This window comes from Ambystoma mexicanum, chromosome 7p (assembly GCF_040938575.1).
Source record: "Ambystoma mexicanum isolate Mex_15411 chromosome 7p, UKY_AmexF1_1, whole genome shotgun sequence".
Taxonomy (NCBI): Eukaryota; Metazoa; Chordata; class Amphibia; order Caudata; family Ambystomatidae; genus Ambystoma; species Ambystoma mexicanum.
This window is the reverse complement of record NC_090939.1, coordinates 251,564,718-251,589,665: the sequence shown is the minus strand read 5'-3', so window position 1 is coordinate 251,589,665 and position 24,948 is coordinate 251,564,718. Positions and strand designations below refer to the sequence as shown.

The 24,948-nt window shown below is 48.7% G+C and overlaps 1 protein-coding gene across 3 annotated transcripts in view; it reads right to left on the bottom strand.

The window, feature by feature from the left end:
* CRYZL1 (crystallin zeta like 1) overlaps window positions 1-24,948 on the bottom strand; it is a 653,866-nt gene that overhangs the window by 613,879 nt on the left and 15,039 nt on the right. For all 3 annotated transcript variants that reach the window (XM_069636228.1, XM_069636229.1, XM_069636230.1), the window contains exon 2: window positions 4,552-4,623. In XM_069636228.1, the coding sequence (XP_069492329.1) occupies window positions 4,552-4,617 (66 nt within the window). In that variant the 5' untranslated portion in view covers window positions 4,618-4,623. The remainder of the gene's footprint in view (window positions 1-4,551; window positions 4,624-24,948) is intronic.

Sequence of the window (24,948 nt, the reverse complement as noted above, 5' to 3'; positions counted from 1 at the left end):
TGTGTAGAGGACCTTAAACAACACACTAGCTGGGCATATACCATAAGACCATGGCCTCAAACAAGAAGCGATTGGGAGCTATATTCCAGAAACTAACCCTATACCAAGAAGAGGCTGGGCAACATAACCATGAGACATTGTTCCACTTTAGATAACCTGGGAGAGAGGAGTATCCCTATAACTGACACTTTACTGTTTATTCTAGACAGATGCGGTTGAGTAGGATAAGTTCTGTCATATTATTGGGATGTGTACCACTCACAACTGCCATTTGCATTTTGCATTGGCACCAGGTGCTCTAGCAGATCTGAAGGGAGGGGGGGGGGGGAGTCAGTGGGGAGGGAGGGTAAATGAAGCTAGTTCAACTACAATGTTGATGTTTTCATACTGGAAGAACCATGGGCTCTCAGTGCGGGTCTGTTTTGAGGTGTTTTGTGTCAACAGCTTAGAGCCACCTGTGTCTAGAGAGTAGTCTTGTGTGCCTACTGTGCTAGGATGTACTTTGATATATCATTTTATTGTAAAGATAAAGAGTTCCGTTTGACGTCTGTTAGGAGGTTGTTCAATTAGCATGTGGGCGTGGCTTCGTTGGTACGCAAATAGTGTGTTTGAGTGTTGAGAATAACAATGTTAGTGTGGGTAGGTTAGTGGAGGGCAACTTGCAAGGTCATTGTTAAAATGGAATTTCAGAATCCACCCTCATGGCCGATTCTGGAAGGCCAACCTATTATGATGAACAGGAAAGACTCGGTCTAGCTAAATCCAGTGAAGGCAGAGTAGCAGAGCAGTAAAGCTTACACTCAGGTGGGTGAGAGAGTGGTTTAGGGTTACAAGGGGACACACACAGAGCACACCAATAGTTCAAATTAGACGGAAGATGCACAAAAACATACAATTATTTATTTGGCCTTTGAATATATTCTAAACAATGAAAAGCTCAGGTATGTTATCACCCAACAACTATCATACACATATATACATTCACTATTAGGGATTCTGCTAACAGAACACCAACAGTTTACCCTTAGAAACAGTTATGCAATAGTTAGTAAAGTCATGAGCAACACTATAAATAACTGTGTATGGTAAAGCAAGTGAGAAATAGAGTAAGCAGTAATTTAGAACCAATATAGACCGGTAAGTAAATTATGTCCATCTGTGGGTGTTCTGCCCTAGTTCTTTATAAGTCCAGCCCTGCTAAGAATTGTGGCAGTATTATGTGGGCTCCAGTGCAAGCGCTCCTTAATAAAGCTTTAAGAACCAAAAAATGTTTATAGAACACTTAATGAGTATTCTTTGTTACTTCACAAATTATCTGTAGTTTAGACATACAATGACAAGATGATCGATATATTGCAATACCCTTAATGTAATCAATAATATGTTAAAATGCACATACATTCAATTGCTTCCCAGTTTCTATTACACATATATGGTTTTTATATACACTGTTGTGCGTGTTTTAGATGGCCGACCGCATGGGCATGAGACCGAAGGTTGCAGAAACTGATCAATGTATTTGGATGCATTGTCAGTTATCCAATCCATAAGCCATTTTTGAAGGTTTGTGTGGCAATCAACAAGAGAGTCGGGCAAAGGGCCGCACCCGTTTTCCTTTGCCTGGTCACCCGACAGGCTGGACGCTGGAGGTAGGAGCAGGGTCACGTGACAAGCCAGGTCTCAGTGTAAAGGCCTAGATGCGTCCACAGGAGTGAATAGGCACTGTGTGACTGTACGAGCAGGACTTCACTCTGTTTCTCACAGGAGTACTTGACAAGATGTCATACAACAGTGGACTCCCAAGGATGGGCCACTGTATTTAACTTAAGTACTTTGCAGGTTATTAACATTGCAAAAAATAAGTACAAACAAGCAGCTTCTAAAACTAGAAAAATGCAAAGGTGTACTTTATTTTCATTTTAAAGGGGTACGACAGGGTCAGTAATTTCACCCAGTCAAGAGCAGATAGGGACCCTCTTCTCAGCCTGAGAGGATGCCTATCGGGGTGGAAGCCAGAGTCAGTCCTACCTCAGAGGGGGGAGATGGCAGTTGTGAAGGCCTCAGTCCATGTCCATTCTTTATGTGCACGTGTTATTGACAATATTACCACTGCTGAATACCCCATACCTCTGTTGTAAGATGCTGGCCAGTTTCTCACTGTTTTGGGGAACCACGAATACCAGCAAGCCCAGCGGTGGACCAAGAGAACAGCCGCAAGAGCCTCCATAGGGGGATCACATACAACAAGCGCACCCTAAATGGAAGCACGATTCAAGGAAACCACTACGTGACGCAGCACAGCCAGCCACAACAAGTGTCAGCGCGTGCGCAGACCAATAATTCATGCCATACAATGCTCAGCAGCAGCCAAACAGCACGGCAGCTCACTGCCCAAGACTGCAATCCGCTCCATGGAACAGTGCTCACCTGTCAGAACCACGCAGCGGCTCAACACGTTTTTTAGCACACGTGATACTTAGAATGGGCTTTTGAAGCTTTTTGTAGAAAGAAGGTAGGAGGCATTCTGTCCTTTATATTCCCACTAATTTTGGTGGAAGCCATTTAAGACATCGACGGGTACCATACAGACAAGACAGTTGATTGTACTTTTCTGCAAATAGGTAAGAACACTGACAATGATATGTTATTTATATAGCGCCTTAATCCAAAGCGCTTTACCGAGCATATATTTGCATACAATATCACCCAACCAAAATAGGTACTCATTTATCGACCTCGGAAGGATGAAAGGATGAGTTGGTCTTGCCGGGATACGAACCTGCGACCTGCAGTATTGCAATATATCGATCATCTTGTCATTGTATGTCTAAACTACAGATAATTTGTGAAGTAACAAAGAACGGTCGCAGCAGCGAGCGTTCAACCCGCTGAGCTATCTGACCGGCTTACTGACAGCGCACCGAGTTGCAGATATGTAAGCCTTTCCCCACTACAATTGGAAGGAATTACTCAATAAAATGGTACATGGGTCTCTCTGGGGATGTGACTCAGTGAAGTTCTGGGTCCCTTAGGGTACAGAGCAGAACACGTTTCGACCTTAGCACCAGGTGAATGGCATAATGATGGGTCATGATAGTCCAATGATAAAATTGTGTTGGTAGTGATTAATGTATGTTGTAAACTAATACAGGTTCTCTTTATCTTGGAATTGTCGATTACTTTGAAAGTACTATAAAAACTGAAACAGCATTTTTTGCATCTGAGGAAGGGATAGAAAGCCCAAAACGCGTAGAACTTTTATGTTATCCAACACCTTTAACTTGGAATGATTTTGTATTCAATTACACACATTTGACACTCCCTATGTAATGAATTTGAAAATAGATTTCTGAATTACTATCCGATTATCATTTTTCTCAATAGTACATAATACATTCCCAATTTAATTGTTGTTTGTTCTGCAAATACGTGGTGTGCAGGGGACGCAGTGTTCCACAGACTGTGGACACCGATCTTCTCTATTGTTCGGCTGAGGCCAGTGGAGGTCGAGGTAGAACAAGATATCAGAATGAGGAATGATTGTGTAGAGAAGTGCGAAAGCGGTTTACAGAGAAGTGGAGGTATTGGCTGGTGAGAGAAAGTGGCACTGTGTTGGGAGTGTGCGTGCAAGGTGTAAGTCAGATCAGTAGATGAGGAGTAGGGAGTGAATGACAGGGTGCCTAATGGAGTGAAACGAGGGTGACTGAGGAGAAGGTGGTGAGGAGTAGTAGCTGTGTGGAGGTGCGGTAATAGTACCATTACAGTGGAGGTAGTAGTAGTCGCTGTGTGGTAGGACTAGAGTGGAGAGGTGTTAGTAGTAGTAGAGGTGTGGATGGGTGGTGAGTAGTACTGGTAGGGGAGAGGGGCGAGCAGTACAAAAATAAGGAGAGAAACCATTGGAGGGACAGATCGCGAGAGAGAGGGGAGGAATGGAGGAGAGTAGCGAGGAGGGGAAGAGAGAGTAGAACACCATGGAAATGAGTTGAAGGGCGCGAAAAACCACGCAAGTGCCTGAAGCGATTTAAAGGCATTATCAAACTGGGGTCCCTGATGGGTGTCACGTAGATTGTTCCCAGAGGAAGTTTAGATCGAGAAGGCATTCGCCTTTAGGCAATCAGGAAAAAATTGATAGCTTTTAGATAGTAACGAGTTATTGATTACTAGTAACCACCTGGGGTCGAGTGATACCTGGGATTTGGTGGGACTGCTCATCCTTAGTTAGAAAGAGAGAGAGATGGCCATTAGGCCCTATACTGACTTACAAATAAAAACCCTTGAATTTTTTTTCTGGGAGTTGGTATGTTGTTGAGGCCCTCAGTGACAGAGATTGCTAACAGTGGTCTCACAGCACTGCACATAGTTTGCAAGCAGCAATAACGAGGGCTACACACTTATTAAGATCTAAATGATTCTCGTGTACAGTCAAATGGGTATAAAACTAATTTAAAAAGGTATTTGTCAACAGAATGTAAACCCATTTTATTTGTAATTTTGGATGAATACAGAGAAAGCCAGATGCACTTCTTAAGCATTTTGCAGCACGTAACTCACCCTTTCCTGAAAAACAAATGTCATTTCCTCTCCAGCTGTATTTTGCTGACAGTACAAGCCCTTCATGGTGACCTAGAAAGTAATCAAGAATATAATTAGAAAATGCTGAACCGTGCGCAATTCAGTACAACACCACAACAACAAAAAAGGGCTTAAATCCAAGTTATTTTCCGTAAGGATCTTTCCTGTTGCGCAAAATACATCATCATGACACTTCTGTCTCCAAGTAAATATTTTATTTTCAGTACGGTCCGTGTGTGCCTCGACCATACCAGGTTTTGTTAAGGCATCATGAAGCAAGATACAGGCAACAGATTCAAAATTCAAACAAAAGTGTTTTATGAACTTAAGTGTCAGCTTGGTTGAAAGCCTAACTTGCCCTATACTAAAGTGGGATTTCCCTACCTAAAGAAACTAAGGAAAGTCTGAGTCAGTAAGTTCAACTTAAAAGTCCATCTGTGCCCAAAACCTATACTTGCCCTCACAACTAAAGCTAAAGATGTGTAGGGATGTCAGCAATAAAATAAATAGTGTTCCAAATAAAGTTCTGAGCTTCTTCCAGCTCAGGACTTACTTTCCAGCTCCCATATCCCTAAGTTCAAGACAGTTCCATAAAGTCTTCGGGATCCCTTCCCCAAAGTATACACCACAGTTCCAAAAAAGGGGCCTCAAGGTTCCCATCCTCAAGACAACTCCAAAGTTCATAAAGTCTCAGGTTCCCTTCCCCAAGGCTCCAGCTCGTCAACTTGTACTTCGTCTCAATGCTTTCTTGACAGTTCATACAGATTGCTTTCTTTTCCTTCACTTCAGCAATCTCCTTCATCCACTTGCCTTTGTTATTGGATACAATCCTTTGGTTTTCAGAAGTAGGGTATCCCCGGTCTAGGCGCAGTTGTCGCAACCAGGAACCCCCAAGTCTTCTAGCCCACACAGGTTCTTCTGTATCTGTGCCTGTTGTTGGTTCACACAAACGTATCTGTTAATAGCTGTGTCAAAAGCTTTATTTTTAGTTCGATATTCAATGAATTGCATCTTTCATTCTGTGGTTCATATTATTCCTCCTAACCCATTGCTTTGGGTTCACGGTATCGCACACATACTCTTTCCTTCATTTGGCATTTACTTTGGCATTCTAGCAGCCTCCAGGAGTGCCCCGGTTCGGGTGCTCCCTCCTTTTCACTCACCGGCCCCTGGCATCTCCTCCGTGAGGCCGTTTCTTCTGTTTCTGCTCCGCCGACACAGTTTCTTTGGATGGCGAGCTGCGCTCGCAATTCGCCTTCGCTGTGGGTTGCTGGCAGTTCCGCTTACTTCCCACAGACACTGCCGGTGACTCGTAACTTGCAAATCCCTTCTGTGCCCACAGCTACTGCCGCTGACACCCGACCAAGGATGCTCCCACCTCTGTGACCCCATCGTGGCCCGCCCTAGTCTCCGCTCCACTGTTTATTGGGGGTACTTGCTGGCATCCTGGCTTTCCTGCAGGACCCAACTCGGCCACCTTCTTTTACACAGGAGTCCTCCCTCTGGCCGACAATGCTTGGTCCGGCTTCTCTCCTGATGGTCTCTCCCACAAACTTGTCGGCTCCACCTTTTAAGCACCTGCAACTATTTCTTTTTTAAAACTCTCTTTATTGAATGATTCACATCTCATCAACATTTTCCAAACAAAATTACATTACAGTGCATAATTGGAGGTCTGGCGGGTACAACATTGAGCTCATACACTGTCAGGCAAGGCTTACATTCAAATAATTGAACACTTCAGGGACATACATTATTAGGCAGAACACCATGAACATATTTGGGGCGGGTTCACCTGCCCTCCTGGCAATCGGATCGACCCCCACAGAAAGTACAAATGGCAGACTTCGTCACTCCTTCAGCCCAGTCGATCAGTTAAGCTAGATCATTGTTCCGGAACACCAAGTAGGCGGTAAAGGTGTTCCAGATATGGTTGGGCCGGTTCTGCAGCCCACATAGATTAGCTTATTCCTGGTCCGTGTTACTAAACCAGACAAGGTCTTTCAGCCACACAGTGAACCCTGGAGGGGATGCACTCGTCCACTTCATCAAAAAGGCAACGCCTGGCAGCAACCAAGCAAGTCGAGAGTAGCTTACGGTCCTGTTTTGGTAACCCCGGGACCCACCCACACATGCAGCATAGCAATTTGTGGGGCACTGCCGACCCCAATATCTCAGACATAGTTTCTACCACTCCCTCCCAGAATGAACGCAGTTTAATACAGGCCCACATCATGTGCAGGAAGTCAGCCGAGTCAGCATTGCATCTTGGGCAGGTCGCAGCTCTAGTGTTGTCAAACTGGTGCATGCGGGCCGGAGATAGGTACACTCGGTGTAGTGTCTTGAGCTGAATCAGTTGTCGCTGGGTGTTGAATGCCCCTCTGTGTGTAGTGTCGCAGAGCACCGCCCACTGTTTGTCCGTAAGGGACATCCCTGCATCTTCCTCCCATTTCCATTTACACTTTAAAGCATCCCGGGGAGATTCTGTCTGGATTAACTCGTAGAGTGCAGATACCACCCACTTACCCCCAGGAGAACACCTAATGTATTTCAGTAGCGGGGTAGTGTGCAGGATTTCAGGGAACCCAGGGAACCATTCCGTGAACGCAGCTCTCATTCTAAAATACTGTAACCTTTGCTGGAATCCCCCTCGCATAGTTTCTGCAAATTGCTCCTGCGTGACAGAAGTTCCATCTGGGTACATTTCCTCCATACAGCGGATTCCCGCTTCCCGCCAGTCCTGAATGATAGCTTAACCACATGTTGGTATCAAGGACTCGATGTTCCAAAGTGAGATACCCAGGTCGAAGGGGTGCTCTACCCCAAGCCTCTTCATAGCTCTTTTCCAAGCATGCATCGTACACACAACAGGATCGAATTTACATTTATCTGCTACCTTGCCGGAGATCAACACCCCCTGAAGGGAGGACGGGTACACCAAGCCTTGTTCCATGCGTACATTTGGGGAGTTCCGGGCTCCCAGCATCCACAATGATGTAAAGAACAGCTGGGATGCCAGAAAGTAAAGTTCCACGTCTGGTGCGCCTACTCCTCCTCTGTTCAAGGGCAGGGTCAGTGTTTCCCAGCTAATACGGGGGCTCTTCGAATGCCAAGCTAGCCTGACCAGTAGAGCTCGTACTTTGGCGAAGTAACCCACCCCCTGCCTCCACTGGTATGTTCTGAAAAATATATAGAAGCTTAGGGATCACTATCATTTTAGCAACCGCGATCCTATCCAATAGCGAAAGGGGAGTCTACACCACCGTTCCACACTTGTCCTGAGGGTGTGTAGATATTGAACGTGGTTGTCTTCTAACAGTGTTTGGGCCACTCTACTCAACCGTACCCTGAGGTATGCGACCATCCCCTGCTACCAGCTATATCCTTCAGTGTTCAAAGGTTGCGTTGTCGCCTGGTTTAGGGGGAATAAAGTGGATTTGGCCCCGTTGATCCTGAGACCCGAGGCTTCGCCATACTTCGCCACTTCCTGCGTCAGTGGGGCCAGATTATTAATAGGACCCTTAAGATATAAGATTGCATCGTCCGCATAGAGTGATATCAGCTCCCTGACCACCCCCCCAATCTCCAGGCCCTCATTTCCATGAAATGTGCGCAGCCGGGCTGCCATTACCTCTACTGCCATAGCAAAGAGTAAGGGCGAGAGCGGGCAGCCCTGCCTGGTTCCCCGCCCCAATCTGAAAAGACAAGATCATGTGCCACCAATGCCAATCTGAGCACTTGACCCAGCATACAGAGCCGCACTGCGGCGAGATAGTACCCTGGGACCCCCCCAACTGGTGCAATACTTCAAATAGGTAGTCCCATTCCACGGAGTCAAATGCTTTCTCCATGTCGAGCAGTGCGGCTACCGCTTGTATCTTGGGATCAATCTGGGCTAGTATTGCAAACAGCCGGCATAGATTAAACAAGGTTGACCTCCCTGGGATAAACCTGGATTGGTTTATATGTATAATATGCCAGATGTGTGGGAGCAGCTGGTCCGCCAGCAACTTGGCAAATATTTTCGTGTCGAGATTCAGCAAGAATATTGGGCGGTACAAGGAGCAGTTGCTTTATTCTGCTTGAGAATTAACGTTATCACTGCCTCACGCATTGTTGGGGCGGGGGGAGGGTGCCCTACCCCCAACCCCTCTTCACATACTGCTAGCATATGTTTGAGTACTTCAGGGCCCCATTCCTCATCAAATTCGGCAGTGAACCCATCCGTGTTTGGCACTTTGGAAGAGGTCAGGGCACGCACCCCAGCGAGGATCTCGTCGACTGCGACATGCATCTCCAGGGCCTCTAGAGCCTCCTCGCTAGGTTTCGGCAGGTCCGCCTCTCCAATATAACCATCTAGCTCTGCTTTTGGTAGCGTTCCCCTTGAAGCATATAAGGACTCGTAATGACGAAAGGCGTCCGCTATCGCTTCCGGTTTTACGACAACCTCCCCCTCCGCTGTTCTCACCGCCGTTATCTCCCTGCAGCCCCTTTCGTGCCTCACCATTGCCGCCAGAAGTCTGCCCAGCCTGCCCTCCTCACCGTATCTATGGGCCATTGCCAGTCGGGCCAGGTATTTATTCTCCCGCTCCACTCGATCATTGAAGCGGTCAAGCGATTCCCTTAGTTTGGACAGCGAGCCCGGCTCACCTCCTCCATCTACCACCCCCTCTCATCTCTTAACATCTAGTTCAGTGTTGTTTATCTTCCTTCGTATTTGCTCTAGTACCTCCAGTTCCAAGGATAGACACCCACCCTGGAGAACCACCTTGAACGCCTCCCATAGAGCTCATCTCGGACACTGTGCCCAAGTTCTTGCGGAATAAGTCCTTGACCAAGCTGTGAACCTCACTCCTAAACACTGTCAGACACAGCCGCAGATTTAAACCTCCACGAGGGACAAGACCTTTCCTGATCTGGGCCCAGGGACCGTAAAATTGGGAAATGGTCCGAGAGTGTTCTCGGGAGCAATAAACAATCGACGGTCCGATGCGCAAGGTGAGGGCAAGCAAGGATGTAGTCTAAGCGGGATGAGGTGCCATGTACCTTCGAGTGATGCGAGTACTCCCTCCCCTCTCGCCTTAGCAACCTCCACACATCTCCCAGCTCTAGCTTGCGCATACCGACCAGGACTGCCTCCGCTGCCCTGGAGCATCGTCTCACCCCCTCCCCTCTCCCCCACCCGCCAGCTGACCTGTGTCTGTCAGGGTCTAGTGCAACATTGAGATCACCTGCACATACGATGTTGGTAAGCAAGTATTTGTGATATCAAGTCACTAAAGTCCCAAAGAACTCAGGATCATCCACATTGGGACCTTATATGTTGACTAATGTGATCAGCGTGTTACCCCAGCATCCCGAGACAATTACTTATCTCCCTTGCGGGACAATAACTGCGTAGTTCGTGCAGAATCCCACAGATTTATGCACCAGCTTGTTATCCCTGCCAAGTATGCGGAGTATGAGGTGTAATGTTTACAGTTCCCCCAGCTTCTGGCTATCCTCTCATTCCCCCTTCCCACAAGATGAGTTTCCTGTAGTAGAATTACGTTGGCACCGTGCAGCTCATAGTGCTGAACCACTTTATGGTTCTTGCACGGATTAAGTCCCTGCACGTTCCAGCTGATCACTTTACTCGCCATAGCTGGGGTGTGGACTAAGTGAAGGCACTTCCAACCCACTGTCAGGGATGGCACTCTATTAAGAGTGGCACAGGACACCCAAAAAGGGTTTGGGTGGTTGTGCCTAAATAAAGTGGACAGAGAAGTACACACACAGCTGAAAGGAAAGAGAACGAAGAGTAGGCAAGAGTAGCAAGGAAAAGGTACAGAATGAATTCCCTCTTGGGGTGTATGCAGATATAGGAAAAGAGTATTCCACGAACCTTAGGAAATACTCAAGCCTTCTGCACAGTTTGCTATAACAGAGGCCCACGCTGTTTGCTCATGGCTTGGAACAGCAGCTATGGGTGTCTGTAATGTAGAAACGAGACAAGGGAAGGGGCAGAGGTTGACTGATGGGAACCAACAGACAAGCTCTGTACAAAAGGGTCTACAAACAGGACAAGAGAAGATACTTACAGACAAATCCAGGAAAAGGAGGTTGATAGCAAACTAGCAGAAGAAAATGAAGGGAAAGTTGTGTAACAGGATAGGATAGCAGAGGACAGTAAGGAACAAGGTTGAGAGCTCAGAGGAGCAGGAAAGCAATGAGCAAGCCCACAGGAGCAGGGCTGTAAGGTAGAGAGCCCAGAGGAAAAGGGCTTAGGGCAGCAGAGTAAAGCAGGCTGCACGGTAAGGAACCCAGAAGGGGCGGGCAGCAAGGAGGGGACCCTGAGGGGCAGGGCCCCTGACCGTAGAAGGTTGCAGAGGACTGTAGAGGGCTGCTAGGCCGAGAACCCAGCGGAAAAAGGTAGGTAGTAGGCAGCGGAGCGTGATAAGCTGCAAAGTAGGAAGCCCAGAGGACAAGGGCTATAGGCAGCCGGAGTGAGGCAGGCTGCAGAGCAGGGAGCCCAGAGGACAAGGGCTGTAGGCAGCCGGAGTGAGGCAGGCTGCAGAGCAGGGAGCCCAGAGGACAAGGGCTGTAGGCAGCCGGAGTGAGGCAGGCTGCAGAGCAGGGAGCCCAGAGGACAAGGGCTGTAGGCAGCCGGAGTGAGGCAGGCTGCAGAGCAGGGAGCCCAGAGGACAAGGGCTGAAGGCAGCCGGAGTGAGGCAGGCTGCAGAGCAGGGAGCCCAGAGGATAAAGGGCTGAAGGCAGCCGGAGTGAGGCAGGCTGCAGAGCAGGGAGCCCAGAGGACAAGGGCTGAAGGCAGCCGGAGTGAGGCAGGCTGCAGAGCAGGGAGCCCAGAGGACAAGGGCTGAAGGCAGCCGGAGTGAGGCAGGCTGCAGAGCAGGGAGCCCAGAGGACAAGGGCCGAGGCTGGAAAGCAGCAGAGCGTGATCAGCTGCAATGTAGAGAGCCCGGCAGGGCAAGGGCGGAGGCTGGAAGGCAGCAGAGCGTGATCGGCTGCAATGTGGAGAGCCCGGCAGGGCAAGGGCGGAGGCTGGAAGGCAGCAGAGCGTGATCGACTGCAATGTGGAGAGCCCCGCAGGGCACTGGAACAAAGAGCAGGTGAAATCAGGAAACAGCATACAAAGTTTGTAGCTCGAACCAAATAAGGTGCCGGAAGGACACTCAATGCAAGAGACTGAGCTCTCGCAGGCAGCAGCCTTTATACTGCCCAGCCCAGCACAGAAGCAGGCTAATTGGTTGCACCTGGCTCAGCACACCTGCAGACAATCGGCCACCTCCCTCTCTGTTCCTGAGCTGGTGGAAGCAGAGCAAATCCCTAGGGCTTCTGGGGATTGTAGTTCTGATGAAGAAAAATAGGAATAGCCAGGAATGGATGGTTATAGCCAAGTGCATTATGGTAAGTGTAGTTTTCTGGGAAAAATAAAAAGGCACCAAAGTCTTGCAAATGGGAAATAAAGTCCAAATAGTGAATAGCGGTTGATCCAGGAGTTTTCTGTAGATAAATGAATAACAATTTGTCCATATTGATTGCCAATGTATGCGCCCATGGCGCAGGCATGACACCCACCCATTCCCTCAGATCATACACCGGCTGATGAGCAGTCCCATGAGACGTGAATCCTTTTGAACTAACTTAAGCCAACTTCCACAAAGGCAACCAACCCCTTCCCGCCCTCCTTCTCCCCAACCAATCCCTGCACAACCCCCCCACCCACACTGCCTGCCCCCAACTTGCAGTGACATGTGCCCCACTCCCAACAACCACATTAGCATGGGCAACAGCCTGGGGCCACCGGACACTGCCACCCAAGCGACATCCACCACTCCAGACCTCGAGAGGAGGACCTCAGAGCATTTCCTTATAGTGCTACTGGATGTATTCATAAATTTTTTCTGCAAACTGATTCAAAACCCATCAGGGAGACCCTGCTAACAGCAATATAACCAGGAATCATGGTGACCCAGCTTTTTAGGGGGGGGGGGGCCTCGGGAGCATTGACCCACCGCCTGTACCGTGCTCGTATATCCCAAGAGTTCCTTTCGGCAGGGATTCAAGTAAGTCATGTACAGCTCCAGAGTCGGTAAACAAGTGAGTTTGGCCTCCATGTTGGACATGTAGTTTGGACAGATACAGCATGGAGTACTGCATCCCATGATCTCAAAGCGCCCGTTTTTGCTGCTAAGAAGGAGAGGCAGACCTTCTGGACTGAAGGGGTGAAGTCCATGTAGAATGATACTCTGGTGTTCTCGTACGTAAGGTTCCCAAGTTCCCTCGCTCTGCGGAGTATAGTGTCTCGGTAGTTTAAAACTTGCGCCGTCATCGGGCAGAAGTTCTGGCCCGGTCTTGGGGTGACCTGCGACACCTGGTGCGCTCTATACACTAGAAATTGGGAGGACAGAAGGGGCCCCTGCAGTACATCCATAATGAAGATTTCTATGAAGACCTCCATGTTCTGTTGCGAAATCGACTCCGGAACCACCACCACCCGGATGTTGTTTCTCCTTGACCTCGCTTCAAGGTCTTCATTTTTGTCTTGAACGGTCTTCCCCTCCCTCCGCAACTTCCGGATCGCTTGTGTTGTCTCGTTGCTGGTGTCCTCCAGTGCGCTCACCCGGAGATCGACCTCGGAGGTTCTTCCACTCTCTTTGTCGATACGCTCCTGCATCCTGTCTACTTTATATGCCATCCCATCCAGCTTGGTATTGGTTGATGCAAAGCCCGATCTCATCTCCGCCAAAACTTGGCCAAGCTCTAACGTCAGAGTGCTCTCACTCACCCCCGCCATTACCTCTGCTTGGATCGATAGGGACGCTGTGTCTGATGCATCACGGGACGCCATCCCCTTGTCGCTCTCCTTGTGCAGGCCTTCTTTCTGAATGAATGGCAGGCGGGACTGCCGCTTATTTCCCTTAGCCATATAGCTCTCTATGGGACTCACTGCTGTGTTCCCCCAGCGTGGGCTCCGTGCAGGAAATTAATAAGCTCTGGGCACCCCTGTCCAGCTCCTTGTCCACGGCCTCAAGGCCGGCTCTGGACCCTCTTTCACCTATTAACTAGGCAGGGAGGGGGGGGATCTTCCCACCTTCTTATGCCCCAGATGGATAGCAGCATGGCTATAACACTCTCCCAATGTTCTGGCCACAACTGTCACATCCCCCCCCTGTCGCCCATGCTCCGCAGATACACCAGCTCCCATCGGGTTCCCCCTCTGCTCGCCAGTCATTCCTGCGTGCAATCACTGTTTGTTCTGGGTGATTGAAGGATAGCTCAAGGTTTACCCGGGATGGGGGTCAGTTAGGGTCAATCAGACCTGTTGTATGTTGTCCAGTACCTCCCAGCGTGCATTTCAAGCTTCTCAGGGAAGTCTCCTCACGGAATCAGCAGTCAATACGCCCTGGCACCTCCTGTTATCCCCCACTGTTTGTTCTAGTACCAGCGAGTGCTGGGCTGCAGATCCTGTCCCCAGCCCCCCAGATCTTTGTTCACAGTCTAAGGTGAGCCCTGTTGCCCTGGGCAGGCAGGCGCTTATGTCCCGGATCTCCCGTCTGAAGGTAGGGCTCCCATGGAGGCAAAGAGATCAGTGTAAAGGCACAGTTCAGTTTTGGGGGTGCTTCTCTTCCCGACCGGGATTGTCACTGTTCAGCCTGCATGGGCCTCTGGGTGCTGTTGCCATGCCTCTTAGTTAAAGTTATTTTCCTGGGCACTGTTGCAGCCACCCTGTACCCTGCAGGCCCCAGCCTGTTTTCACTTATCTGGCAGGGGCCCGGAACACTGCGTCCCTCGGAGCTCAGATTGCCTGGAGCTCTTGTGGGCCGGGGGAGCACGCTGGTCCCCCTCAAGCAGCCCACTCCTTCCCGCACCGCCCCTTTCACCCACGCAAAGTCAGCTTGCCGGGCTCATGGGGGTTGGGGAGCGCACTAACCACTGCTGAGGGTGCAGCGACCGCTTTATCGCCGCACTTCAGAGGGACACGATTCCTTCTCTTCTCTGCGCTGCCCTGGCTATCCCGTTCCGTCTCTGGTGGCCAGAAGCACTCTTCGGGCTGCAGCCTCACACGGGTGGCTGCGGCATCACCCCTGCTCCACTGTGTTGCTGGGTGCTTTGCCCCCCGGGGGCCAGCCTTGCAGGGTCAGCTCACCAGTAAGGCTCAGTCTGATGTCCGTCGCCGCGCCAGCTCTGGCTCACAGGGTCTGGTCAGCTCTCCAGCAGCTGTAGTGATCTGGTGTCAGGCCGAACTCGCGTACCTCCAGAGCGCGCCAAGCCACCTTCACAGTACGGCCCTCCTATAGCCCTGCTGTTCACCAAAGTTGGGCTACTGGGTGGCAACTTCACCACTGAAGTTTCCACGGCATTTGGACTGGCACGGTCCCCGATGGGCAGCGTTTCGCCCTCTTTACCGGCCCGGCGGCGAGCTCAAAGAGACGCGGCCATCTTGGATGCAGGCTCTATAGTGCCCCCCGCACCTGCAACCATTTGACAGGTTGCAGGTGTGAGCCCACGGTCTCAATTGCCTGACCACAATTAGTGGAGCACTTAGCTACCTATTCCTGGTCCCAGTACTATAATGGTCTGAATGAGGGCAAATGAGTAAAGATGGTTTTCAACAGCGTATAAAGGCAGGGGGAGGGTGAAGTTGGTTCTCACAAGGAAAAGGGAGATACCATGTCCCACCTGCGGATATCTTCTCCCCAATCCCCAAGAACCCTCCACCCAGGTGATCCTCCCTTGCATCTCCTCCCCAGGGTCAGGATCCAAAAGCGATGGCCTTTCCCTGGCCACTTGAGAAGAGGATCCAAGGGGCGTAGGTCCGAGGATACCATTAGGTTTCTCACAGTTTGTGGGGGAACCCCAGACTATTTTCTAACCCCCTCCCCCTTCAGATTTACTGCAGTCAAAAGGTAATATGCGTGGATTCCCAAAAACGTGGAGAGGAATCATCTCTAAGGGATCAAACTGGGAGACCCCTGTTGAGCATTACCACAGTGAACACGTAGGAAGTGTGCATTCAAACTCAATTCAAAATTTATTATTTTATTTTAAAGATCACATTATTACAGGGTGTTCTTATTTTAACAGAATCGTTTCACTGAGTTTCTACAACCTTGAAATAAAGCATATTTAATGTACATAAAGAACATATTGAACTGTGCAGTGATCACTTTAGTCAATTAGTGTAACATCGTCATAGTTGAAGTTAGCAGCTTCAGTATTCAGTTCAGTATTCAGTATTGAAACACTAATCAAAACTTCTACCAGCATGACCATGTAACATAACATTTGCATTTATTTGGTTTTTATATAGCGCCTTAAGCAAAGGCACTGTGCAGAGAATCAAAACGGTACAATACATGAATATCAATAAAGCAATCCATCATATCAACCAAGGTGGAGAAAATGGGACTTCAATGACTTGCTAAATAAAGTGTAAACGGAAATAGAGCGAAGAGAATAGGCAAGAGTATTTCAGTGTAGAAGAGCCAAGAGGGTGAAGGACCACAAACGTGACTGAGCATAAGGAGGACGTAGAGCATGGGTGCACAACATACGGCCCGCGGGCCAGCTGCCAGCTGCGGCCCGCCATGCTGTTTTGTCCGGCCCGCGAGGCACAAAGACTTTCCTAATGGAGGGCGGCCCACAAGCAGCATCAGCCGCCCTCCATTAGGAAAGTCTTTGTTGTCTTCCTGGCCGGACAAAACACTGGCCCTCATTGGCTCAGCACATACGCACCACGTCGCTCCTACGAGCTACGTAGTGCGTGTGTGCTGCACCAATGGAGTGCCAGCACTACGGCTGGCGTGGTCCATAAGGCTTGATGCTGGAAGGCATTTCAGCCTGGGACCACGCAGCCGTAGTACGATTCCAGTTACCTCGCCAGCGTTCCAGTTTACCTGCTTTCCAGCACGTCTCTGGTAAGTGGTATGTTTGTGTGTCAGGTCTGTTTTGCTGTATGTTTGTGTTGTGTATGTTGAGATACGGGGGGTGGTATCGGGTGTGCATGAATGTTTGGTTTTGAAGGTTTGTGTTGTGTATGTTGAGATGTGGGGGGTGTCGGGTGTGCATGAATGTTTGTTTTGGAGTGTAGGTGCAGTGTATGTTGAGATGCAGGGTCTGTATGTGTGCATGCTCGCTAGTTTGTATGCTCATCTGTGGGTGGGGGGGGGTTTATCTGGTCTGTATGGATGCATGCTTGAGAGTGAGAGTGCTGATTTGGGGGGTGGGGGGGGTTTTGGGTCTGTATGGGTGAATGCTTGAGAGTGAGAGTGCTGATTTGGCGGGTGGGGGGGGGGGTTCGGGTCTGTATGGGTGCATGTTTGAGAGTGTGCTGATTTGGGGGGTGGGGGGGTTCGGGTCTGTATGGGTGCATGCTTGAGAGTTTGTGTGCTGAGTTGGGTGGTTCGGAGTTGGGGGGTTCGGGTCTGTATGTGTGCATGTTTGTGTGTTTGGTTGGGGGTGGGAGCCATGGGGCATAGTGTTTGGTTGGGGGTGAGGGGGCCATGGGGCATAGTGTTTGGTTGGGGGTTGTGGGAGCCATGGGGCATAGTGTCTGGTTGGTGGTTGAGGGAGCCATGGGGCATAGTGTCTGGTTGGGGGTGAGGGGGCCATGGGGCATAGTGTTTGGTTGGGGGTTGAGGGAGCCATAGGGCAAAGTATTTGGTTGGTGCTATTGACACATAACAGATGTTTATTGTTACCCAACCAAATGGTACTCATTGTATCGACATCGGAAGGATGACAGGCTGAATGGACCATATAGCAAATAGTCACATCACAATTGCTTTAGAGTATTGCAAACATATCGCCCATGTGTAAGGCTTTTAGGCAATTTTCAGGTAAGTCTCTAAGCACTGTGAGGATTCACTAGGTGTCGTCACTTCTCCCCATGGGGGAGCCCCTTCACATGAGGCTAGGGAGGTGAGGCTGCTACCCCAAATTCCCCCTTGGGTGGTTTAGCACCCCAAACCCAACGCTCTCAAGCCAGTTTCCACCTTTTCACCAAACTCCCCCTTGCCCCTTGATAGCACTTGTATTTGTAATCGTAAATGAAACCAATTATTTCTACTGAGACAAAGAAGACTGCTAACAAAACAAATAGCATGACTGACTCCATTACTGGCACGAAACAGGTCACCAAAAGCATGAAGATTACCAGCAAGGCCAGTACTGAGATGAGGTGGACACCAGGAGCAATGAAGAATGGCATAGAGGAGATTTCTGCAAGTTAGTGGGTCCTTAGAAATACATAAAAACGGACAAAGGACTTAGAGAAAGAGAGCTGCAGACCAGCACGAATGACAGTCCAGTCCAGATGCGGAGGATGCTGTGAGAAAGCCAAAAGCAGTCAGCTCTCTGAGGGGTCAGAAATGAAAGCCAGACACAAAGTTTTCATGTTTTTGGTTAAGACTTTTAGTCAACTTATATGGGTTGGGAAAATGCCTCTCCCCCTATTCTAAAGAGGGGTTCCCCTACCTAAGAACCAAAAACTAAGATTATGTCTTTGTCAGGATGTCATAAATCAAAAGCCGTCTTTGTGTCTAAAAGTTCTATCCTGACCCTCACACTAAAACAATATAATAAAGTTAAAGGGAAAATGCTGTTAACCTGGTATTTGCAAAAAGTGTTCTTAAATAAAATTAGAATAGCTCCAAATTAAATGTTGTACAAAATGGGAAAGGCCTTCATTCCAGAGGGCGATTCCCTTCCCCTGGATTCTTCACTGGTATCACAAATGTGTATTTCCTGGCCCACAACAATCCTGTTAGATAAAACTGTTCAGCTTTCTAAGTTCTTCTTTAAACACAAGTTCCTTCTTTGGTTAACAAACACAGTTTCTGCTTGACACTCCTTGTAGGTATGCAATTTGCCTGGTACACTGCCCTGCCAGGACTCGTCATGCACTTTCAACTACATGGTGTAATCTCCTGCCAGGACTTTTCTTGCATTCAGAACTGCCTAGTGTATGTCCCTGCCAGGACTTCCTCTTGTATTATAGTTCCTCTTGACATTCAAGTAGCATATACCTTTCATAACTTGGTAGATCTACTTGTTTTACAGTGGTTTTAAGCTTTCCCGCACATTTACATTCACTTCTTATTGGGGTTCAGATTGGCACTAATTCAGAAGTGATCATATTATTTGACTTTCTGTAATTTTACAATGCTCAAATTCTATTTAGCGTGGTCGCCAAAAACGTCCCGTGGTCCCCAGTCTGCTCCGGCTGACTCACCGGCTTTCTGTAGCGATTTCGGGCTTCCTCGCACTTACGCAGTGTACCTTTGCCACTTGCTTGGCACTCCGGGCGGCTCCGCCATCTCTCCAGCCTATCTTGCAGCTCTTGTCCTGCACTCCAGCTTGTCTTCCGCGCCCGGCAAGGTAAACACTGCTTCTCCTAGTTGCTGGATGCCCAGGAATCCTCTCGTGGTTACTGGCGTCTCCACGGCACGCCTTGCTCGCATCACACTGCTTTCCTTCTTGGCTGCCAAGCTTCTTTGCTCCGCCACACAGGCTCATGTCTTCAGCTTCTGCACACAGACTCATGCCTACAGCTTCTGCACACTGGCTTGTTTCTCCAGCCTCTCTCCACCTTCACTGGAGAGGTCACATCTTCTCCTATGCGCGCTCTCATAGTCCTGTTACCATTTTGAAAGGTCCCACGCACAGGTGTTTTCATCCGACAACTAGCACGTTCATTAGGCTTTACGTTCCCATTGCTCTGCATCAATTCCTTCATCCTCCTCGTCTCTGTACTTAGGTGGTTGTGGGAATTGAAGTTCATTGATGGTTTTTGATGCATATCTCGAAGAGTCTTTCTCAATGATTCCATATGGAAGATCAGTGCTGCATGAAGGAAAACTAACTGAAAAGGGTTCTCTTGGAGCTTGTACTCTTCAGGTTACGGATGGGAGCTTGGTCTAAAAGGTGTTGGGAAAGGGTCTCCCAATTTTCCCTATTCCGGGGAACGTATGCATGGCAATAGACCATTAGGGTATTGGGTAACCGGGGTCTTCTTCGTGGGAAAATGGGGTGATACCGCGCCTCACGTAATTAAGCCGTGGATGCATTTGATGTGCCAGTGAACATTTTGTTTGTGGGCACAGTGCTGCATTAAAACTGCTTGGGCCCCCAGTTTTTGCCGTTCATTGGAAACGGGGGCCTGAGCAATTGGTGTCCCCTGCCTCCATTGTTAAGGATGCGGGGGGGATCCCTGCACACACCCCCAGGCCATAAATACTTGAACATGAGTAGAAGGGGACACCCCGCAACCCCCGCTCCTCATGTTCAAGTAATAAAAGGTACAAAATAAATACAATCAAAAGTAAGACATATAATTAGGTCAAAATGACCCAACTACCAAATGTAAACAGTCAGATTGGGTAATTCGGAAGCCATGTTAGCTCCTCTGTGGCTGTCTCCTCCCATGTGATCCTTCCTTATATAGCCGCCACGAGGGTCAGGATCAGGTACCCTCTGCAGTCCCCAGGCCACATGGGAGTAGGTTATCACTAGGGAATCGGTGATGACTCCATTGGACTCATCACAGCTCCCAAAAGCAAGAGGCCGAAGACAGGAGTCCTTTGCCCATTGTTGTGGAGCAGGTCAAGGACGTGACTGGAGCCTGGAAGACAGTGGCACAACCTCTTGGAAGTGTACCAAGCGGTCCAGCAATGGCACCTACACCGGCGGTGAAGAGACCAGGAAGAAGGTACGTGGAGCGAGGGCAGCAGAAACCAGAGACGCTTGCGCAGCCCGGCAAGAAGACGCAATCACCCAGGAAGAACCAGCCCAGAGTCAACAAAGGTAATAGGCACATCACAGGGCCAAGTAGGGGCTTGGAGGTGTGGGAGAGAGATAAACCACACTGGGATAACGATGAGAAGCATCTTCCTCGTGGCAGTACTTGGCAGGAGAGTGTACCAAGTGGGCCTGACAAGAAAGGGGGAGCGGACAGTGTCTGGGACCCAAATAAGGAAAATATCGGAGGGAGGAACCCTCCAAACAGCTGTAAAGAAAAGACCACTGTCGGGCTAAGGAGAACCTGGAACTGTTGGGAAGTTACCCAAAAAGACTGGGGAAGGAAGCCATTTCCCCTGGACACAAGAGGAACTTTGTTGCAACCATTATCCAGGGGAAGGCAGTCATTCCACCTAGATCCAGCTTGAACATTACCAGATTGGAGTCCTGAAGAGACGTTCTTTTAAAGACACAAGGAGAAGGGATTCATTATCCTGGGGAGAGAACGCTTTAAGTGTAAGACTCGTTAGTTGCAGTGAAATGTACAGTAGTAAGGTTTTGACTTAGGACAGTGTTTTTCAGTTACAGATCTTCTGACAGACCCTTTCGTTTTTAGTTTGAGGCAGCGCAACCGCTCTATGAGTTAGGGATAGCTAGGTTATTTTAAATTCCAATTTTTTTTTTGCCATCCACCTGTGACGAATCTAGCGAGCTTGTCACTGATTCTCTGGAAGGAAGCTTCTCCTACATGGTCAAGGAAAGGCAGAAGCTACCCGACTGTAACCCTGGAGGTGGCTATCTGTGGGAGGACCACGTAGTGGAAGACAAACTCCAGGGAGGCAACAGAATACTAGATTTAAATAACCCTTCAGTGGTGCCTTCTAGTGACACACAAGGACTTGTAACACACTCTTGTATGGCTTTTGTAACGTAGATACTAGGCTTTTTTAACCAACATTATGCACCTCTCCTCCCTTTTTTCAGTACTGAGAAGAGGAAGAGGGATGGAGTAATGAGGATAACCAAACACTGCAAACCAACACCATGTTCTAGCTGTTGGAAAGTGCCACATAAGACTGGGAAAATTAAAATAGGCACAGTGGAGCAAGCATGCAGAGAAACAGAGCATGTCACTGCATCTGACTGGTGCGGACACTGTTTGGGACACCAGAGGCAAACCAAGTGCGGAACGCTGCTCAGAGGCTGACAGAGATGGTGTGTAGTGAAGCCAGACCAGGAGAAGTTGGCCGCTTCCCTGTCACTGGCAGCTTGAACTGCCAGACACAAAGGAAGGCCATGCGGAAATGAAGTGGCTCACGGAAAGCATTGCCGGTCAGCAGATGAGAATCGAAGAGGACGGAGAAACGTGAAGAATGCCGAAGAAGCAGAGAAACACTGGTAAGCTCAGGTGAGTACATGTGTTACGGGGGGAACTTCAGGGGTAATATTGCATGCTGCACTCCATGCGAGAGAGCCCAAAGAAAGCAATATAATTGATTGAGCTGTGTGAAACCCAGGCTGTATGCACAGCTCTTCATCTATCAGAGAGGGTGTTGGCATCCTCCTATAGGGAGGTTTGTGAAATCTCTGCAGCCCATCCTACGACCGAGGAATCGATTCAGTCATCACACCCCCTACCCAAGTTGTTTGCGATCAGTTACCATGTCGATCTTGATCAGTTATTCCTGAAAAAGTGGGTCAGCCCACCACGCTCAATTCCAACGAGTGTCTTGCGTCTGACATTCCGTTATCCAACCGCTTCAAAGCATTGAGAGACGTGGTCTTGATAGAGGATGTGGAAACCGAGTGGGAGAGGGGGGGATTAAAAGAGGGAGAGAAACAAGGGCATGGGAAAGACTACTAGTTTAACTGGGGTGCAAGTTTCAACGTCAAGAATGTCTCCGAGTCCAACTTGCTGCAGTAAGAACATTGGTGATGGATGTGTTTGTAGTGGCTGGAACCCCTGAGAAATAATGGCTGCTCTGAGTAATATTACAGAGGCCTCTGAGGCCGGGATGACAGTATGTTTTACCTGGTTCTGTTCAGGGCATCATACGCCCGACCAGTAACCTGGCAAAATCGCACTCATTGTCAAGGGGTAAAGAGTTGTTTTCTTACCCTTATTACACAAACTGGTGTGACAAAAGCTGCAAAGGAGAGACCCCATATTGAGAGGCTTCCTAAGGGCCCTGATCCCCTACAGGCGGGGAAATCAGTTTTACTAGCAAAGGTTTTGCCGATGGAGTTTTATTGCCCACTTAATGTTTTTAGGATCAGAGGCCAAGGCCGGAATATCAATATCCCCTGGGATACTTCTAGGCACATGCCCCATATGCAAGGAAGTGTTGTCAATTGATTAGTCACCAGGGGGTATCCATTTTGGGGTGTGTTAAGGATTTCAATCAGGCGACGCACACCTTGGTCTCAGCCTAGTATGCAGCACACAATTGAAATGCTTATCTCTTTATATTATACAGATTTAATTTGAGATGGTACACAACTCGTATCACACCCCGGGTCACAATGGACCATGAACCAGGCTGGTTGGTAAAATGCAATATTTATTTATTTTAAAATTCAAAAGAAATCATACAATTTTTAATATGGGGCAGCAATCACCAATGGGGTGATAATTACAATGAGAGTGTAAGCAATGCACTTGGTTTAACCTTCTAATAGAACATATACAAAACACCAGGGAAGAGGAGCACTTTTTAATTGAGGAAAGATAACACCCAAGTTAGGATTTCCCCCTGCAATGTTGCCATAACCCACAAATTATTGAATTCTGCATGGAAAGAAAGACACAGCAGGTAATCGGGAATAAGAGGCAGAAAATGGAATCAAAATCCGACCTTCCCTCCACAAATAAGGAGTGGAAAACTGATTTTAAACCCCTTGCAATTTTATGAAATGACACTCGGGAATGGAAATAAATAATTAATGTGCGTTAAAACTCTAAGGTAAATACAATTTCTCACTAAAGCAACAATGCATAGACGTCAACAATCACAAGCAATGGATTACCAAGAGCATACAATTGAAAAAAAAGGTGCTAAGTTTAAAACCGATTGCAGCAAAATGACGGCTGTAAAAGTTGGATTTTACCGAATTCCCGTTTAAAATGTCAAAAACGGTTTAGTTAAAAACGGGTTTAATGCTCCGGAGAACCAGGAATACCCCAGGTGACCTCACACGCAGGACCAGACTATGCGGTGGAAAACAGCAAAGTGAGCAGCACGAATGGGGAGTGGAGAAACACAGTTATCAGCTTTCCGAACCCACAGGTGACAGAAACAGAGCACGGGACCCGAAGATCATGAAGGCAAGAACGGAGACGGGGGAGGGAAGGAAGGAGGGAGGGAGGTCGGACCCGTCCCACACCACACGCAGGGCATGGGGAGGAACAGCACACTCCCCCACAGTGGGACTAGGCCTGGCTGAAGCAGTAGGTTGGAACAAGCAAGAGGAATAGGAGGAGACGGATGGTGGCTAAGAAACCATGACCACGGGAGGGATAAGGGATAAGAGGTGGGCCCCAACGGCTACAACAGTGGGAAGCAGAGCAGCGAAACAAGGGGCAAAACGGGCAGAAAGAACAAGGGGCATAAGGGCAGAAAGAAGCCGACGCAAACAAACGCACCTCCCTGTACCCCGACTCCGGAAGCAGTCGCTTAGGATCAGGAGGTCAATTCGAATAGGGACACCATAGAGCAACACTTCGCCCCAGCAAAGAGCGCACAATTAAGGTTGCCACAGTTAACAGAGGGGGCACATCGGAAGAGGCCCCAACGTCCCCCCACATGTCCAAAACAAGGGCAAAGGCGACCCCAATGACCCACCAAAGCCATCGAGGAAAGCAGGAACCAAGTATTAAACAATTGTGGGCCACAGGGAACAGCACAACCCCCAGGAGAAGAGAAACCAACCAGAGCCAACCCACAAAGACAACCAGGGACGAGGGCACGATGGCAAGTAAGGAGGATATGCAGAACTGGTTTAGGGAATTCCAGAATCAATTCATGTCCTCCTTTAAGACTCAATTCGAAACACTGAAAGGTGAAATTAAACAGTTGTTACAGGAACTGAGAATACATGTGGCGAAGCTGGAAGAAAGAACAGACGCTAAAGTAGTACAGAACCTAGAAGACGAAACAAAAACAAAAAACGACAAAACACTAGATCACCTGGCATGCCTGTCACACAACTTAGAAAACCAAAGCAAGGATTTAGAAAACCGCTCAAGGCGCTAGAACATCAAGATAAAAAAACTCTCAGAAACGGTGGAGGACAAGGACCTAAAAGCCACAGTTCAACAACTCTTTGCGCACATAATGGCGGCGGAAAAGGAAGAGCAGGTCCTAGAGGACAGAATCCATCAAGTAGGTCCAAAAAGGGCAAGAGAACCAGGCGCACGTCCGAGAGATGTCCTGGTGGCAATGACATTATACAGCCAGAAGGAACAAATCCTTTGGAAAGAGAGGTTCGCGGGTCAAGTGCGAATCAATGGAGAGGAGGTATTTCCATACCAAGACCTCGCACAAACAACAGAGACGGATGGGACCGGTTGTAAAATTCCTAGTGCTGAAACTGATCCCTTTGGTCTACTATTCACGTGGGAAGGACGGAATCACA